Source organism: Pseudorca crassidens, chromosome 15, assembly GCF_039906515.1.
Source record: "Pseudorca crassidens isolate mPseCra1 chromosome 15, mPseCra1.hap1, whole genome shotgun sequence".
NCBI lineage: Eukaryota > Metazoa > Chordata > Mammalia > Artiodactyla > Delphinidae > Pseudorca > Pseudorca crassidens.
Genome location: NC_090310.1, coordinates 1,666,228 through 1,684,592, shown reverse-complemented (window position 1 = coordinate 1,684,592; position 18,365 = coordinate 1,666,228). Strand labels below are relative to the sequence as shown.

Sequence of the window (18,365 nt, the reverse complement as noted above, 5' to 3'; positions counted from 1 at the left end):
TGCGCTGGGCCGGGGGCACAGGCCGGAGGCACCAGGTGGTCTGACGGCGTCCCCCCAGCCCCTCCTCGCTTGACCACAGGGGAGGGTGTGGGTCCCTGAGATCCTGGAGACGGGGTGGGGGGGCTGCCTCAACCACGCCCTTCCCGCAAAAATGGGGGAGAAGCTGCTTTCCCAGGTGCCTGAAGGATCCTAAGAAGCGAGGTGAACTTCGAGAGGCAGACAGGCCCCGAGGCAATGGGGGTGGGGAGGGGCCGCCCTGTCCCTGGAGCTTGAATGGAGGACCTGCTGGTGGGGGAGGGCGAGAGGCTGAGGACGGAGGGAGAGGTGGGGGCAGGGAAAGGCACAGTGACCTCATCAGCCACCCTTGGGGTGCGGCTCCCGAGCCCCCGCCCAGCCCGGCCCGCCTATATCCCCAGGCTCTTGCTGCTCCCAGCAGAAGCTGGAGAGATGACACTGCAGGTGGGTGAGACCTGGACTTGGGGAGAAGGGAGCAGGGCCAGCGGGGAGGGTCCCCCAGTCAGCTGTGCTCCTCCCCCACAGAGCTGCCCTCCCACGAGAACCCCAGGCTGAGAGGGAATGCTGCTCAGAGGGCCAGGGTCCGGGCAAAGTGCGTGCACTTTGGGGGACGCCTGGACAAGTGGAGTACCGGAGGGGGAGGATGTCACAGACACAGGGCGCTCTGTCCCCTCTTCTGCCTGCAGTTTGAAGCCTTCTATGCAGGGGGCCTGGCCCCGGGCTGGAACCTGCTAGTCCAGGGACACTCTGACTCTGGAGAGGACAAGTAAGGGACATCGCCCTCCCCAGGGTCCCCTCCTTGGCCTTGGGTGGGTGACTGCCCAGCCGTTCGCTGCTCTCACGAACCTCATGATGCCCCCAGGTTTGAGATCAACTTCCTGTCTGAGACAGGGGACATCGTCTTCCACATCAAGCCCCGGTTCTCCAGTGCCACCATCGTGGCCAACACCTTCCAGGGCGGCCACTGGGGCCAGGAGGAGGTGTCCAATGTCTTCCCGCTGGTGCTCGGGGAGCCCTTTGAGGTGACGGGAGTGGGGCGAGGCCCTTGGGAGGCAGGGGAACCCATGGGGTGGGGTGGGCGAGGCCCTAGGGGGAGGGGCAGGGAGGCGGGGGTTGGGGTGCCTGTGGACACATCAGGGCCACCTGCTGCTTTGTGGGAAGGATGCTGTGTAGCATCTAGGGCTCCCTGTATCCCTGGCTTCCAGCAGCATTGCTGTCCCCACTGGGAGTCCCTGGGGGAGGGGGCTTATTAGAGATGCTTACGGGTAAAAGGGCCAGTGCTGGAGTCTCACTGCTGGGTCTGGGGGGTGCAACAGGGTGCCCACCCCCTGGCCGCCAGCTACCCCTCTGAGGAGAGAGGGAGGGACTCCTAGCTGGGGGTTCAGAACTCCCACGGGGCGGGCCTGCATGACGGCCGTTCCACATGCTCAGGGAACCCTGGGCCCCCCGGCTATGCCTCCTGGACTCAGAGCTCTTGGAGCTCAGTGCAGGAGCAGGTCGCAGGCCCAGTGGGCCGTGCGTGGGTCACTGGCCTCCCGCCCACAGATGGAGGTCAGCTCGGATGCGGAACACTTCCATGTCCACGCCCAGGAGCACAAGGTGCTGCAGTTCTCCCACCGCCACAGGCCACTGGCCGCCATCACCCGGGTGCAGGTGCTGAGTGACCACCGCCTGGCCCAGGTGGAGCTGGCCAGGAGAGGCCTGAGCTGGGGGTAATGTTCCCGCCCCGCCCCCAGAGCATCTTTATCCCGGGGCCCCATTTGCCTGGGGGGGGGTGCTGTGGGCTTGCCCTGTCCCCATCTGGTGGGGCTGGAGCTGAGGCGGCTGTCCTGGATGCTTGCAGGGACGTGGGCTACTGAACTGTGTCTGAAGTCCCAGGATCGAGCCTTGGCCATTGGCCATCCCACGCCCAGTGAAACCCACGCTGGGGAAGCTGTGGGGAGGGCCCTGTGGTTCTGGCCCCCCACTCTAGCTCCACCTTCAATAAAATTTAAGCAGGCTGCAGGAGCTTGGCTACTTGGAGAGGGGGATGGGCTGGGGTGGGGTGGGGCCATTCGAAGCAGCCCTGGACACCCTCCCCAGGGCTAGGGGTCAGGGGTCCCTGAGACCTACGTCCTGGTGGTGGTCCAGCCCCTTACCTCACCCCCAGGACACTGAGGGTCTGGGGGGGTGCTGGGACAGGCTTGTGGGGAGGCCCCTATCTGGAGGTGGGGAGTGGTGATGAGATCCAAGGAGGGGAGGGCTCCTGGCCATAGGCCAGAAGGTCCCAGCCGGTCTTCACCCAGGACACTCACACCCTCCAGCTCCGCCCTCAGCCCCCAGCCCAGGGCAGTCTACTGAGAGGTCCCAAAGATTCCTCTTTGCCCTACTTCCCCTAGGGTACACGGAAGGGTCCCTCCTGCAATTCCTGTCCCTGCCCACTTCTGTACGTGTGGTGGGGGAGGAGGGAGCCCTGGCCAGTGAGCACAGCTGCGAGTCCCCCGGCCCCTGGCTTCCGAGCCCAGCTCACCCAACCATCTCTCTGTCCATCTCAATTAAAATGGTGATGTCACAGTTTAGGATGAGGCTTAGCCGGTGTTCACCCTTTGCAAGTGAATTATTTGCAAGTGAATTATTATTAAAAGAAAAGTCGCAGGTCAGTGGTATCACAGACAGAAGGGTGGGGTGTAGAACCGGCTGTCTCCGTCTGAGTTGCAGCTCTGCTGCCCCGATGTGCGACCTTGGCCAAGTTCCTGAACTTCTGGGCACGAAGAGAGCCCTCAAGTCATCGGGAACGGTGAGGCTCCAGGAGCTGATTCAGGAGAAGCGCTAGAGAAGTGGCTGGCACTCGTCATGACATCACCTGCCGTGGGATTCCTGACAGGACACACATCTGCCCCAAGCATCTTGCCCTCTAAGCTTTACAGCTGGGGAAACTGAGGCTGGGTCGGGGAAGAAGTCAGCAGCAGGGTGGGGCCCACGGAGGGGAAGGCCCAGCGACCCAGTGCCCTCTGGAGCTGAGGAACCATCCAGGGTGGGCGGCAGCTGAGCAGGGCAGAGGGGAGACGGCGGTGCCCCCGCCCCCAGGTGAGACAATGGCGGCCCCAGACTCCAGCAGTGCAGCTTCCTTCCTGTCTCCGCTCACTTCCCTGTCTGTGTCCGTGGCCCAGCTGGCCCAGGAGCCCCTTCCCGCCCCCTCCTGCAGGAGGCCTGGCCTTTTGTGTCGGCCGGGAGGGGCTGGGGGCTGGTGGGCTGGTGGATGGGTAGCCAACCAGGCCCTGGGAAAGACTGGGTTGGCAGAGAAGGGGCGAGGCTTCTCCTGCCCCTGGGGACGCCAAGCCCACCGATGGGGCTTCCCCGCTCGTGGTGCAGGCCCCCTGCTTTGCGACCTGAGCTGGCTACTCACCCTCTCTGGGCCCGGTCTCCCTGCAGACAAAAGGCTCCCCTCCTGGTGAAACTCTGCCTCCCCAATAGCAATGCAAGGTGGGAGCGGGGGAAGGACAGAACACGCCAGGTTTTATCCTCTTCAGTTTGGGGCGGCTGCTGCTGAGCCTGCGGACAGCCTGGGCTCAGAGGCAGACACACTGACTCCGAATTTTGCCGGGCTCCACCCGAGGGCCAGGTCAGCACCATCTCCCAAGCACTTGGCCAGGTATGGAGAGCCACGCTCCTTTTACAGATGTGAAGCAGGCTTAGAGAGGGTAAGTGACTTGCCTAGGGTCGCTCAGCAGATGAGGGATGGAGCTCAAATATCTGACAGGCTTCAAGCGCGCGCGCACACACACACACACACACACCCCGTCCCTCGACGTTGGCCCCGAGCTGAGTCAGCTTCGACTCAGCCCTTCTGGGGGCAAATCAGACCTCAGGGGCCGCAGGCCCACTGCGTCCTTGAGCCTCAGTCTCCCCAGCTACGAAATGGGGTGCAGGCAGCTACGGTCTCAGAAGGTCCTGCTGCAGGGGCTACGCGCCATGTGGTAACCCTTCCGTGACCTCACTGCTCTCAGCACACAGTGGAGGTGCCCATCTGTAACTGTGCCCCGTCTCAGCACCACAGCCCCTTGGACAGAACCATCGGTTCCTCCCTCGGCTCAGAGGACACCTCCTCTGGGAAGCCCTCCTTGACCTCTGCTTCCCTCTACCTCCTGCCCTCATCACACTGCCTTTCCTGGAAGTCGGGGACCAGGTCTCACTCCAGGCCCCCGGCCCCAGCTGCTCCAGAACACATCTAGCTCTAGAAATGTTTGCTGAACAAGTAAGTGAATAAATGAATGATTGACGTGGACAAAACCACTTCGAGCCTTGAACAAGTTAGCGATGGCCCTCCCAACAGGGGCTGTGGACCGACAAGGCCTCTACTGCAGGCTCCCGCCTTGTTTAAGGTGGTCCCCACACTTGGGAGATGAGAACAAACCCAACCCCTCCCCTCCACGCCCGAAGGCCTCGCACCTCCGGCTCCAGCTCTCCCCGTTTGTCCGCCTCCTTCCAATCCTGGAACGCACTGAGCCGTCTCTGCCCCAGGGCCTTTGCACTGGCACCTCCCCCGGACGCTCTTCCCCAGCGCTCAGCCTGGCCGGCTCCTTCTCATTACACAGGCCTCTCTTCTAGATGCTGCCTCCGCAGAGGGACCTCTAGCATCTGGCTGTATTTATTCTCCATCGCTGTTGCATTTGTTCCCAAGCAGCAAATTATGGTTCACAGATCTACCTGCTCACAGGTTTGCCAGCCGGACAGTCAGCTCCTGGACATGGGCTGGCCGGCCTATGTGCTCACCATTGGATTTCTCATGCCTGGAACAGAGCCTGGCACACTGGAGGCACCAATAAATATCTATTAAATTAATGGAACCACACCCTGCTCGAACGCTTCTAGGGACAGGCAGCTCACTACCTACCATAGTAGCCCATTTCCCTGCTGACTGGAAGCAAATTCTCCTCCTCCCCCCATGCATTCCCGTCCCTCCCCTGTGCCATGGCAGAAGCCCCTCGGAAGGAGCCCACACATTCCTTGACACCCTACAGAGATCCAAGGACATCATCAAGGTGCTGTGTTCCAGCAGAAGGACCTGTAAGAGGTGAACCCAGGCAGCCCCTGCTCCTGGCAAGCCAAATAAAATCTCTCAGAGGACCTGTCCTCCCCTCAGTTCTCTGGGTAGTGTGTATGAGGGGCAGATCCACTGCGCTGGGCCTGTCTGAGGAGTCACAGCTGCCTTGGTGAGAAGGCTTGGGCCTTGGAGAGTTAGGTCTACAGGCTTCCAACACCACTGACTGGCCAAAGGAGCCAGGCTCTCTGATGGTCAAGGAGAGAGTTCAAATGCCCATGGGGCCACGTGACTAAATGAGGCAGATAGGGCAATAGGGACTGGTGGGGCCTGTGGCTAATGGGAAAGGACTTACCCCATTGTGTTCAGCTCCTTCCAATTACGCACAGGAAAACGTGGGTCCGGAGTGGGCAGATATTCTGATTTAAAAAAAACCTGAAGTTAAGTTGCTGTCCGATAACCTCTGCTTCTAAATACTGGCCACTATGTATACTAAACAAGGTATCAACCTCCGAGCTGCCCTGGGGGTGACTAGTTCAACACTTTTGCCCTGTGTTGTCCCGTCAGGACGGGGTTACAGGTCACCTGGGGCGGGGAGCTGCCTTCCTGCCCTCCCTCCGCACATTCTTAAGGCCTCTCCACCCCGTGAGGAACACACAGACCAGCAGAGGGCGCCAGGCATGGGTTTGCCTCAACCCCAGCTGCAGGTTGCAGAGACCCACTTCCAGGGCCGGGACAGGGTGGGGTCTGCATTCCTGGGCTCAAGGTTTGAGTTCCTGCAGAATGAGAGCCTGGGCCCGAGGCCAGATGCTGAGACACGGAGAATCAGGTCTGGCCAGGCCCTCCCTGTCCTACTGACTGCAGAACCCAGGCCCTAGTCCTGGGCTGAATGATGGACTTGAGCAAATTACAATTTCTCTGAGCCTCAGTTTCCAATTCTGCATAGTGGGTGGGGCCTGCCAAGTGCAGCAGGATGCGGTCAGCGTGACCCCTGGCCCTCCCATGGAGGAGAACAGGGTCGGGCCGGAGCTGCTCCCTGCCAGGGTCCGTGGACGTCTCCAGCCTGGCCTGGCACAGCTGAGGGCTCCTCCCACACCACGCCCCAGAATTCCTGTACCTCGGCTCACCTGACTCCTGCCTCTGGCTGAGGAATGGCTGCCACGGCTCCTTTATGGCCACCACAAGCGCGGGGGCTGCCGGGAGAGGCTGACTCTGAGCTCCAAGTGTGTCTCAGCCTGACCCAGGAGGGCTGGGGGCCACCAGGGCAATATGCTTAGGGGGCTACAGTGCCACCCTTAGTGCGGTTCCTCTCTGCTTAGGGCAGAAGCCGAGCTTGAGTGGCAAATCTTGGACCCCCAGGGCAGCTCCCAGGAGGAGGGAAGTGACTCGTAGGTCCCAGTGGTGTGGGTGCTGCCTGTCACTGGGGGCCCTGCAGGCCTCTGTGGCCAGAGGCCCCACGCAGGGACTCGCCTACAGTGTGAGGGTCCCACAGGGTCGCTGGCTGCAGCAGTGAGGGGAGCAGCCCCTATGCGGCAAGGTCTGCTGCATCAGTGAAACAAAAAGTATAGCTATGCAGATGCTCAACATGACTGACCGTCTCTGGAGGGACTTGGGAAACCTGGCTGCAGGTGACCGGGACCTGCTGGGCTGGAGCAGCCTGGAGCACCCATCTTAAGTATTCACTTTTAATTCCCCCCAACATTTTGCCGTGAAAATTTTCAAACACATGGAAAAGCTGAAATAATTTTCGGCAAACACCCAAGTACGCACTATCTGGAATCGACAGTTAACGTTTTGTTCCACGGCTCTGTCGCATATGGGTCCGTCCTGGACTCGCATACATCTCAAGGTAACGGGTGACACCAGCCCTTCACCCCGATACTTCAGCACGGACATCCTTAACTACAGTTCACTACTTGTTTAGGGCTCTTCTCTCTTGAAGCCTCAGTTTTGCCTTCTGCAAAATGGGGTAACCACCCATCCCTGTATGCCTGTGGGGGCCCCAGGGCTGCCGGGCGGAGGACACTTGGCCCGTGGAGAGCGGTGAAGCGGGGCAAGGTATTAACACTAGTGGGAGGCTGTGGTCAGACCTGCTGCTTGTCCCAGCTCCCCTCCCCCCGCTGGCTGGGGCCCCTGACCCCCCCAGTCCCCGTGTATCACAGCCTTGGGTAAGAGGCGTGTCCCTCCCGCTTACCGCCTCCCCACCCCGTGGGCTGGAGCTGTCTTTTCAGCACCAAGAGGCCCTCGGCTCCAGCCCCCTGGGTGAGGGTCCCAGGCAAGGTCAAGCCCCCGCCCCAGCCCCATGAGCAGCAGCCCTTCCTTGACGTCTCATGGACGTCAGCTGACTCGTAGGAGGTGGGGCTCCTCAAGTGGGCACTGAGCCCACAGCCCTGTCTTCCGGGTCCACTGGTTCTCCTGTGGGAGGTTGAGCAGGTGCTGGTGGGGCTGCCTGACCCTGGGAGAGTCCACTCTGGCAGGTAGCCCGGCAAGTCCTGGGGGCGTGGCTTGTCCCCATGGGAGGCCCGTGGCGGTGGGGTCCTACGGAGGAGGGGGTCAGCCTCCCGTCTGGGTCGTGGCCCAGGTTTTGGGTGAGGGTCACTGCCTCGTTTTGCAGATGGGGGTCCTGCTGGCGTCACTGCGCTGCAGCCCTCACCCTCCAGCCCCATTTTCGGTGCCCGTGGGTAGGGAGACCAGATGGGAGGGAAGTCCCCTCCCCAGACCTCCCTGGCCCTCCGGCAGGGCCTGGGTCCCAGCACTCCTCCCCAGGACGGGCAAAGCAGCCCAGAGCACCTGGGTGGGGGGCTGAGAAGTCTCCAAGTAGAGGCGAGAACAGCAGGGAGCAGATAAACTGGGACAGACAAGGGCCACCCCCCCAACCCTCCCCCTGAGGCCCTCCCTCCCCCCTCCTCTGAGGCCCCTCCAGTGGGGCAGGGTCCCATTCCCAGCTTGGGGGGGTGGGTAGCACCTCTGACAGTTACATCCTGTTCCCTGGGGGAGGGGCAGCTTTCCTCCAGAGTCTGGGCCACACTCCCAACCCCCCACACTCTTTCCCTCTCTGTTCACTGTCCCTCCCCACTTGGGGTCTTAGCGATGATTTCAGGGGTTAAAGGAAGCCCAGCTCCGGGGGCTCACCTTGCTGAGAGGGGGCTCGCTCATGACAAGTATGAGAACTGTGCAGGTTGGGTCATGGGGCCAGGCCTCCAGGGACTCAGCAGAGCAGATGTTCTTTCTAAACGCTTAGAGGTTGACCCCTCTTATCTTCACAAGAGCCCTATGAGGTTGGTCCTGTTGTTGATTTTTATAGATGAGGGATCTCAGACACAGAGAGGGGAAGACATCGGCCTGAGGTCACACAGCATGTCCTTGGCAGAGCTGGGATTTGAACCCAGGCAATCTGGTCCCCGAGTCTTTTAGATATTTGTGTGGGCGTGGTTGGGGAAAAAAATATATATATATATATTCAGTGCTATTTGTATTGCTTTTCTCCTTACTCCTTTTTAAAAAATGAGGCCTCGAGTTTGCAAATGTGGGTTTTGTAAACACAGTTTGGGGAGGGTGACTCTGACCACACACTCATGCCCAGTTCCTGCCAGGCGGAGAGGGGAGCCACTGGGACAGGCAGGTAGTGGGAAGCGGGCAGAGCCAGTGGCCGTGACGCATCCAGGCTGTGAAGGCGCCCAGGGGAAGGCTGGAGGGGACCCTGCGTACCCTGGCCAGCTGCCCGGCACATCCCGGAATTTGGAGAAGGGGGCAGCCTCCTTCCGGGGGCACCAGGCTCTGCGCCTGTGGCGGCGGGGGAGGGGTGGAGGTGTTCCTGGGGCCTGTGGGAAGGCACTGCCCGTAGCACGGTGACCTGGCCGTGCTCCCCCCTGAACCTGGCTGTGGTCTCAGGACGCTGGAGGCAGCTCAGCTGCCCTCACCTCAAGCCCAGCCCTCTCTCTCCAGCCAAGAGCTTCGCTCCCTGCAGCGAGCACTGCCCTCCCTGACAGCCAGCCATTCAGAGCCTGCTAGCCGGGACCAGTTCCAGCCTGCGGGACAAAGCGGTAACCAGGGCCCAGGCCCGGCTGACCCTGGACGGGCAGTTGGCTCTGCTGCCTGGCAGGGCCCTCGCCATGGTTACGGCCCACCCATGGCTCTGCTCAGAGGCTGGCATTGTTTGGGAGTCAGAGTGTGGCGAGCACGCAAGGGCCAGGGCTGGCACACTGACAAGTGCTTTCCCACGCTGCGGCCTCTCAGCAGCCCTGCGGCGGTGAGCGGGCCCTGGCTTTGGTAGGTGGGGAGGCCTGGAGATGAAGGGCACTGCGGAGTCAGGGCCGGCCTTGGCTAAGGCTCTGAGTCAGGGCTTGAGGCAGTCAGACAATGAGCCGGTGTCCCGGCTTTGCAAGGGAGCGTCAGCAAAGTGACGGTATTACTGTGACTTGGACCACGAACACATCCAAGCCAACGCTGGCGGCTTCACCAGTTCCTGTTCCCCGGCGGACAGAGTCCGCGCTGCTCGCACATCCTCAAGTCTCCAAGCTTGTGCTCCCACTGACCACTCTGCCTAAACGTCCTTCTACCAATTCTATCCCTGGGCACAAATCTTCCCTGTAAGTTGTCACCTTCCTTAACTCCTGCCCGTGCAGCGGGAAGGGAGAAAGCTTCGCTTGTCCCTTTCCAAACGCACAGCAACTTCTCTTTGGAGACTTGTCCCTCCCCTGCGCAGTGTGGTCTCGGGGTGCAGAAGATCCCACCTCAGAGGCTGAAGGTATCTGGAGGGTCTCCTGGCTGGACCCCTCTTCACCCCTTGGATCGGCCAAGGATGGGCCATTTGGCGATGTCTGCCAGGACTTGGGTCTCGAACGAAGGATGCGAGGACGGGTCTGCTGCTTGCACCGGCCATAATGTGGTGGCCACAAGGTTAAATCAAACACAAAGAGAGAAATAGGAAAGCAGGGAGTTCCCTGGCGGCTCAGTGGTTAAGACCCTGAGCTTCTGATGCAGGGGGCACGGGTTGGGTCCCTGGTCAGGGGACTAAGATGCCACATGCTGTGCGGTGTGGCCACAAAATAAAATAAAATAAAAATAAAATCCAATGTCTAATTGTTTTTAAAAAATCTTTAAAAAAGATACGAAAGCAGCAAGAGAAAAACAACTCTTGCATATACAGGAGCAACAGCGGGATGATGGCTCACTGCTTAACAGAACCAAGGGAAGCCAGTGGAAGGACACGTTCAAAGTGGTGAAAGGAAAAGCAATCAACCCAGAATCCTATATCCAGCAAAACAATCAAAAATGAAGGCGCAATAAAAATATTTCTAGGTTTAAAAAGCCTTAGGAAGAGCATTGCTAGCAGACCTGTCTTACAATAAATACTAAAAGAAGTCCTTCAGGGTGAGAAGAAATGACAAAAGATGGTAACTCGAATCTATAGAAATAAATGAAAAGCACTGGGACGGTAAACATGTGTATTAAGGTAAAAGACCATGTAAATATATTTTGATTTCTTAACTTCTTTAAAAGACATAAGATTGTATAACTAAATAAGTATAACACTATTTTTAATATAATAATTTTACCACTGTACTTATGATGTATATAGATGTAACACATAGGACAATAATAGCACAAAAAAATGGGGAGTTATAAGTTTTATGGAATTAAGTCCGTATTAATCAGGAGATGCTGATAAGATGCATATGTAATCCCCAGGGCAACCACTAAGAAAATAACTAAACATCTAGTTTAAAAAAATCAACAGAGAAATTAAAGTGGTGCACTAAAAGAATAGTTATTTAACATAAAAGAAGTTAATAAAGGAGGAACTGAAGAAGAAAAACGTCAGGAAAATATAGAAAATAAATAGCAAAATTAAAAATGTAAACCTAATTGTAGAATACTAAAACACAAACTTGTTTTGTGTCCCTGGTTCCTGGCGCAGAGCTCCTAAAACCCTCGGAATTTCCTGAGTGTTAAGAGTGCCTTTTGTTATTCATAATAAGCTCTCTGGGGCCAGATCTGAGGTTATGCTAATGAGGTGGACCTTGATGGGGCGGTGCCCTGGACAGCTCCAGGATGGGGGCTGGGCGCCCAAGGAACCAACCGCATGACCAGAGGGTTGGAACTTTCAGCCGCCTCCCCACAACCTCCAGGGAGGGGAAAAGGGCCGCAGAGTGAGTTCAATCACTGATGGCCAATGATTTAATCAACCATGCCTAGGTAATGGAACACCGTCTAAAAAGCCCAAACAGCAGGGTTTGGGAGCTTCCAGGCTGGTGAGCACATCGATGTGCCTGGAGGACGGTGCACCCAGAGAAGGCACGAAGCTCCGCACCCCCATCCCCACTCTCTTTGTATGTTGCCCTGTGCATCCTTCCATCTGGCTGTTCCTGAGTTGCAGCCTCTGGAGTATAACCGTAATCCTCAGTGTTGTGCTTTTTTGAGTACTGTGAGTCATTCTCGTGAATTACTGAACCTGAGACAGGGGTTGTGGGAACCTCTGAACGTGTAGCTAAGTCAGACAGAAGTGAGGGCAGCCTGGGGACCCAGAGCTTGCAACTGGTGTCTGAAGTGGGGGCAGCCTCACGGGATGGAGTCCACTTCACCTGTGGGTCTGTGACTCCAGGTGGTTCATGTCAGGATCGAACCGAATTTGGTACACCCAACTGGAGTAGGAGAATCAGAGAATTAGGTTGATAGATACTAAATATGTCAATAATTACATTAAATGTGAATTTGGGTCTAAACACCCCAATCAAAAGGCAGATGCTTTCAGGGACTTCCCTGGTAGTCCAGTGGCTAAGACTCTGCACTCCCAATGCAGGGGGCCTGGGTTCGATCCCTGGTCAGGGAACTGGATCCTACATGCCACAACTAAAGGTCCCACATGCTGCAACTAAAGGTCCCACATGCTGCAACTAAGACCTGGCTCAGCCAAATAAATAAATAAATAAATTTTTAAAAAGGCAGATGTTTTCAGACTGTATTACAAAAAAATTTTTTTAAATCAAGATTCAACGCTACACTGTCTAAACCTTAGATTCACAGACACAAATAGATGAAAGAAAATGGACAGAAAAAGGTACACATGCAAACATCTGTCCATAAAAGAGCTGGGGTGGCTGTATTAATATCAGACAAAATAGACATTAAGATAAGACATACTACTAGAGACATTTCATAATAATATAGCAATTGGTAAAAAAAAAATAATAATATAGCAATTAAAAGTGCATGCATCTCTAACGTAACAGCCTCAAAATTCATGGAGCAAAAACTGACAGAACGAGAAGGAAAAAATTAAACAATGCAGTTGGAGATTTCAATACCCTACACTTGATAACCAATAGAACAACTAGTCAGAAAGTCAGGAAGGGCAGAGAAGACTTGAACAACACGGCAGCCAACTAGACCTGACACGTACAGACACTCCACCCAGCAATGGCAGAAGCACATCTCTCCCAAGTGCACCTGAAACAGTCTCAGGATAGACTATGTGCTTGGCCACAAATCAAGTCTCAATATACTTAAGAGGACTGAAAACACACAAAGCATATTCTCCAGCCACAGCAGAATTAAGTTAGAAAAAAACAACAGAAAACAATCTGGGAAATCCTCAAATATTTGGAAAATAAACAACATGTTTCAAGAAAACATAGTCAAAGAAGAAATCGCTAGAGAAAACAGGGAATATTTTAAACCAAATGAAAATTAAAACACAGCATATCAAGCATTGCAACTAAAGCAATGCTTAGAGGGAAATTATAGCTCTGAACACCTAGATCAGAAAACACCTTAAAAGCTGGAGAGAGAAGAGTAAATTAAACCCAAAGCAAAAGCAGAAGAAAGGAAATAATAAAGACTAATGCAGAAATCAATGATAGAAAGCAGAAAAACAGAAGAGAAAATCAATGAAGGGACTTCCCTGGTGGTCCATTGGTTGAGAATCCACCTTCCAATGCAGGGGACACAGGTTCGATCCCTGGTTAAGGAACTAAGATCCCACATGCCGTGGGGCAACTAAGCCTGCACCCCGCAACTACTGAGCCCGCACGCCACAGCTAGAGAGAAGCCCATGTGCCACAACTGGAGAGCCTGCACACCACAACTAGAGAGAAGCCCACACACCACAACGAAAGATCCCGCGTGCCACAACTAAGACCTGACACAGCCATAAATAAATAAATAAATATTTTTTTAAAAAATTAAAAAAAAAAAAGAAAAGCAATGAAGCCAAAATTGATTCTTTGAAAATATCAATTAAAAAAATAAACCTCCAGGGCTTCCCCGGTGGCGCAGTGGTTGAGAGTCCACCTGCCGATGCAGGGGACGCGGGTTCGTGCCCCGGTCCGGGAAGATCCCACATGCCGTGGAGCGGCTGGGCCCGGGAACCATGGCCGCTGAGCCTGCGCGTCCGGAGCCTGTGCTCCGCAACGGAAGAGGCCACAACGGTGAGAGGCCCGCGTACCGCAAAAAAAAAAAAAAAAAAAAAATAAAATAAAATAATAATAATAATAAACCTCCAGCTGGACTGACCAAAAAAAAGGACAGAAGACATAAACTATCAAATTCAGGAATAAAAGAGGAGATACCACCAATCCTACAGAAATACAGGCTTATCAGAGAATATTATGAACAACTTTATGACAACAAAATAAACAACTTAGATGAAATGGACAAATTCTCATAAAGACTAAAAATTTTAAAACTGACAAGAATAAATTGAAAATTGGAAAAGACCTGTAGCAAGGAAATTGAATTAGTAACTTAAAATCTTCCCACAAATAAAAGTCCATCCCAGATGGCCTTACTGATAAATTCTACCAAACAGTTAAAGAAGAAATAAAACCAAATCTCTCACAATATAAAGAAGGAGGAAACATTTTCCAGCTCATTCTCTGAGGACAGCATTACCCTACACCAAAGCAAAGGCATCACAAGAAAACTACAGACCGACATCCTCATGGACACGATGCAAAAATCCTTAACAAAATATTGCAAACTGAATGCAGTGCCACGTAAAAAGGCTCATACCCCACGACCAAGTGGGATGTATTCCAGGAATGCAAAGTTGGTTTAACAGTCACAAATCAATTCATGTAATATACCACATTAACAGAATAAAAGACAAAACCCACAGGATCGCCTCAATAGATACAGGAAAAGCATTTGACAGAGTCTAACATCTAACACCTAACACAAAAACTCACAACAGACTAGAAATAGAAGGGACTTTCCTCAAACTGAAAGGCATCTATGAAAAGCTACAGCTAACACCATGCTTAATGATGAAACACTACATTTCCCCTCTAACGCCGAGAACAAAAGAAGGATATCTGCTCTTACCACCGTTATTCAACATTATACTGAAGGCTCCAGCCAGTGGAATAAGCAAAACTAAAATGAGATAAAACAAAAGAAATAAATGAAAGGCATTCAGGCTGCAAAGGAAGAAGTAAAACTATCATTGTCCACAGATGACATACTCCTGTATGTATAAAATCCTAAGGAATCTCCCCCCAAAGCTATTAGAACTAATAACTGAGTTTAGCAAGGTAGCAGGATTTAAGACACAAAAATCAGTTGTATTTCTATATACTAGCAATGAACATACTGAAAATGAAATTAAGAAAACAATTCCATTCACAGTAGCATAAAGAATAACAAAATGCTTAAGAACATATGTAGCAAAAGAAGTGCAAGCCTTGTATATTGAAAATGACAAAACATGGTTGAGACAAATTAAAGAAGATTTAAGTAAATGGAGAGACAGTCCACGTTCAACTCTACCCAAATTGAACTGTATATTCAATACAATCTCTATCAAAATCCCGGTAGGCTCTTTTGGGTAGAGATTGAGAGTCCCAAATTTATATGGAAAGTCAAAGGACCTAGAATAGCCAAAACAGTTTTGAAAGAGAACAAAAGAACATATACGACCCAATTTCAAACTTACACACCCAATTTCAAAATTACTGTAAAGCCACAGTAATTAAGACAGTGGCATATAGGAATAGAGATCAACAGAACAGAACCGAGAATCCAGAAATCAGCATTGTGTTTATGGTTGAATGATTTTCAATGAAAGTACAAAGACAGTTCAATGGTGAAGGGACAGTCTTCAACAAATGGTGCTAGGACAACTGGATTTTGCAAACACGAACCAACAGTAAAACCTCACAACATGTATGGCGTTGGCCAAAAAGCTCGTTTGGTTTTAAGCAAAAATAAAAGACATTTTTCGTTTTCACCAAGAACTGTATTGAACAAGGTATTCACTAACTGAACGAACTTTTTGACCAATCCAATACAAAAATTAACTCAAAATGCATCAGAGGACTCTCTGTAACAGCTAAAACTACAAGAAAACATAGGAGAAAATCCCTGTGATGTTGGGTTAGATATGACACCAAAAGCACAATCCACAACAGAAAAATTGAAAACTGGACTTCATCATAAATAAACACTTCTCTTCAAAAGACACCATTAAGAAAACGAGGGCTTCCCTGGTGGCGCAGTGGTTGAGAGTCCGCCTACCGATGCAGGGGACGCGGGTTCGTGCCCCGGTCCGGGAAGATCCCACATGTGGCGGAGCGGCTGGGCCCGTGAGCCATGGCCGCTGAGCCTGTGCGTCCGGAGCCTGTGCTCCGCAACGGGAGAGGCCCCAACAGTGAGAGGCCCGCGTACCGCAAAAAAAAAAAAAAAAAGAAAACGAGAAGACAAGCCATAGACTGGGAAAAACGTATTTGCAGAGAGTATATCTGATAAGGGTCTAGTACCTAGAATACATAACAAACACAATTCAATAAGAAGACAACCTAATTTTTAAATGGCCAAAAGATCTGCATAGACAGTGCATCAAAGATATGTGAATTGATAATAGGTACATAAAAGGTTGCTCAACATCATTAGTCCTTAGGAAAACGCAAATTAAAGCCACACTGAGATACCATTTCATACTACTAGGCTGGCTAGAATCAGAAAGACGCTAACAAGCGTAGGTGAGGATGCGGGGAAATTGAAGCCCGCATGCGTAGCCGCAGACAATGCAAAACAGTGCAACCACTCTGTAAAACAGTCTGGCAGTTTCTTTAAAAAGGTTAAACATAAACTTCCATACGACCCAGAATTTCCACTCTCAGGAATCTACCCAAGAGAAATGAAAACGTATGTCCACACACAGAGGTACGTGGATGTTCATAGCGGTATCTCCATAATAGTCTCCAACTGGAAACCATCTGAATGCCCAGCAGCTGGGGAATGGCTAAGCAAGACGAGGTCCATCCAGACAATGGAATAAAAGAATGAATCTCAGAAACATGATGCTACGTGGAGCCGGACACACAGGACTACATACTGCATGATTCCATCTCTGTAAGTGCTCAGAAAAGGTAGATTAATAGAGAGAGAAGGTGGGCCAGTAGTTAGTTGCCTGGGGCTCCAGTGGAAGCAGGGATTGGCTAAATGGGCTCGAGGGAACTTTTGGCATGACGGAAATGTTCCAAAATTTGATTGAGGTGATGGTTGCATAACCCTGTAAATTTATTAGAAATCACTTATAAAGGGTAAATTTTTCTGCGATGTTAATTTTACTTCATCAACAAAGCTGTTTTTAAAGAAACAAACATTTATTATTTTTGTGGTATTATTGTATCTGTGTTTGTTGTATTATTTTATTGTGTTAAAAACACAATACCAGGGCTTCCCTGGTGGCGCAGTGGTTGAGAGTCCGCCTGCTGATGCAGGGGACACGGGTTCGTGCCCCGGTCCGGGAAGATCCCACATGCCACGGAGTGGCTAGGCCCGTGAGCCATGGCCACTGAGCCTGCACGTCCGGAGCCTGTGCTCCACAACGGAAGAGGCCACAACAGTGAGAGGCCCAAGTACCGCAAAAAACCCCCAAAAACCCACAATACCATTTATAATCACTAAAAACAAAAACAAAAAAATCTAGGTGCAAATTAACAAAACATTATGGGACTTTTATACTGCAAACTACAAAACGCCCAAGAAAGAAATCAAAGACTTAAATAATGGAGAGACAGACCTTGTTCGTGTATTATAAAGCTCAGCATAGTAAAGATGTCATTTCTCCCCAAACTGATACACAAACTTCATCCAGTTCCTGTAAAAATCCCAGCAATATTTTTTGTAGAAATAGACAAGATTATGCTAAAATTTATGTGGAAAGACAAACTCAAATTTTAAAGAATTACTCACTAAGTTTAAAGAAGAATAAAAAACAATTTTAAAGAAGAATAAAGTGAGAAGAATTACTCTGCTCAGTTTCAAGCCTTATTAGACAGCAACAGTGATCAGTGCTGTATGGTGTGGGCGGAGGGTAGACACACAGATTGAGGGAATAACAGAGAACTCAGAAAAAGCCCTGCCTAAGAACCGCCAGCTTTGACAAGAGTGCAAACGCGATTCAGTGGAAGAAAGATTGCCTTTTCAATAAGCAACGTTGGAACGACTGAGTATCCACAAGCAAAAAAGTCAACTTCAATCTAAACGTCACAACTTATTTTTTAAAATCAACTCAAAATGAACCACGGATTTAAATGTAAAATACAAAACTTTTAGAAGATAGTTTAGGAGAAAATCTCCGGGACCCAGGGCTTGGTGAAGAGTTCTTAGGCTAGACACCAAAGTCATGGTCTCTAAAAGAAAAAAATCAGTTGAATCTCATCAAAATAAAGAAACTTCTGCCTGTAAGAGACCCTCCTAAAGGACAAAACGACAGCTGCAGAAGAGGAGCAAATATTTGCAAAAAGCCACACATCTACAAAGGACCCACGTCTAGAGTGTGCAAGGACCCTCAAAGCTCTACGTGAAAAAAATCTACTTAGTAGTTGGGCAAAAGACACAAAGAGACGCTTCTCTTGAGGCCCCACAAGTGGACAAGTGTGTGCTGGAGGGTGGCCCCAGTCCCCCAACCCAGGGTGGGATGGAGCCCCGTCCTGCCCCATCCCGGCAGCATCGCGTACGTGTGCGCACGTCTGTATTCTGGGTCACCTCTAGAATAGAGGAGGCCCAAGGACAGGCTGGGGCCTGGTGGTCCTGGGGACATGTCAGGCCAAGCCACACATCTCCAGGATCCCCCAGGAGGGGCCCAGGGTGGGGAGTGACCTTCCTCAGAGAGACAAGTAATGGAGCTGAACGTGAACTTGGACCTGGTGAGGGCCACCCCACCCTCCAGACAGCCTGGGGGAGGCCACCTCCTGCCAGCTTCTGCTCTGGGTGTGGGGGACCCCGGAGCATCCACCGTGAAGATGGGGGATGTATGGGCATCAGAGGCCTGGGCGACTAGCCCCCTAACCCTCAATGGGGTCACTGGGTCCCTGCGGGCTTT

General features: G+C 52.2%; 1 protein-coding gene across 1 annotated transcript; it reads left to right on the top strand.

The window, feature by feature from the left end:
- The first annotated feature begins 273 nt into the window (after positions 1 to 273).
- GRIFIN (galectin-related inter-fiber protein) lies at positions 274 to 2,009 on the top strand. Its single transcript, XM_067705088.1, has 5 exons — positions 274 to 459; positions 702 to 781; positions 878 to 1,037; positions 1,561 to 1,727; positions 1,859 to 2,009. Exons 1-5 carry the CDS (start codon positions 274 to 276, stop codon positions 1,872 to 1,874), a joined length of 609 nt encoding a protein of 202 aa, XP_067561189.1. The 3' UTR covers positions 1,875 to 2,009.
- Positions 2,010 to 18,365: the final 16,356 nt, after the last annotated feature.

Excerpts from the sequence above, each read along its gene's own strand:
- GRIFIN (XM_067705088.1), top strand. The coding sequence starts at position 274 with ATGGAGGACCTGCTGGTGGGGGAGGGCGAGAGGCTGAGGACGGAGGGA. Across the intron at positions 782-877 it reads TCTGACTCTGGAGAGGACAA|GTTTGAGATCAACTTCCTGT; the intron begins GTAAGGGACATC and ends TGATGCCCCCAG. Across the intron at positions 1,038-1,560 it reads TGCTCGGGGAGCCCTTTGAG|ATGGAGGTCAGCTCGGATGC; the intron begins GTGACGGGAGTG and ends TCCCGCCCACAG.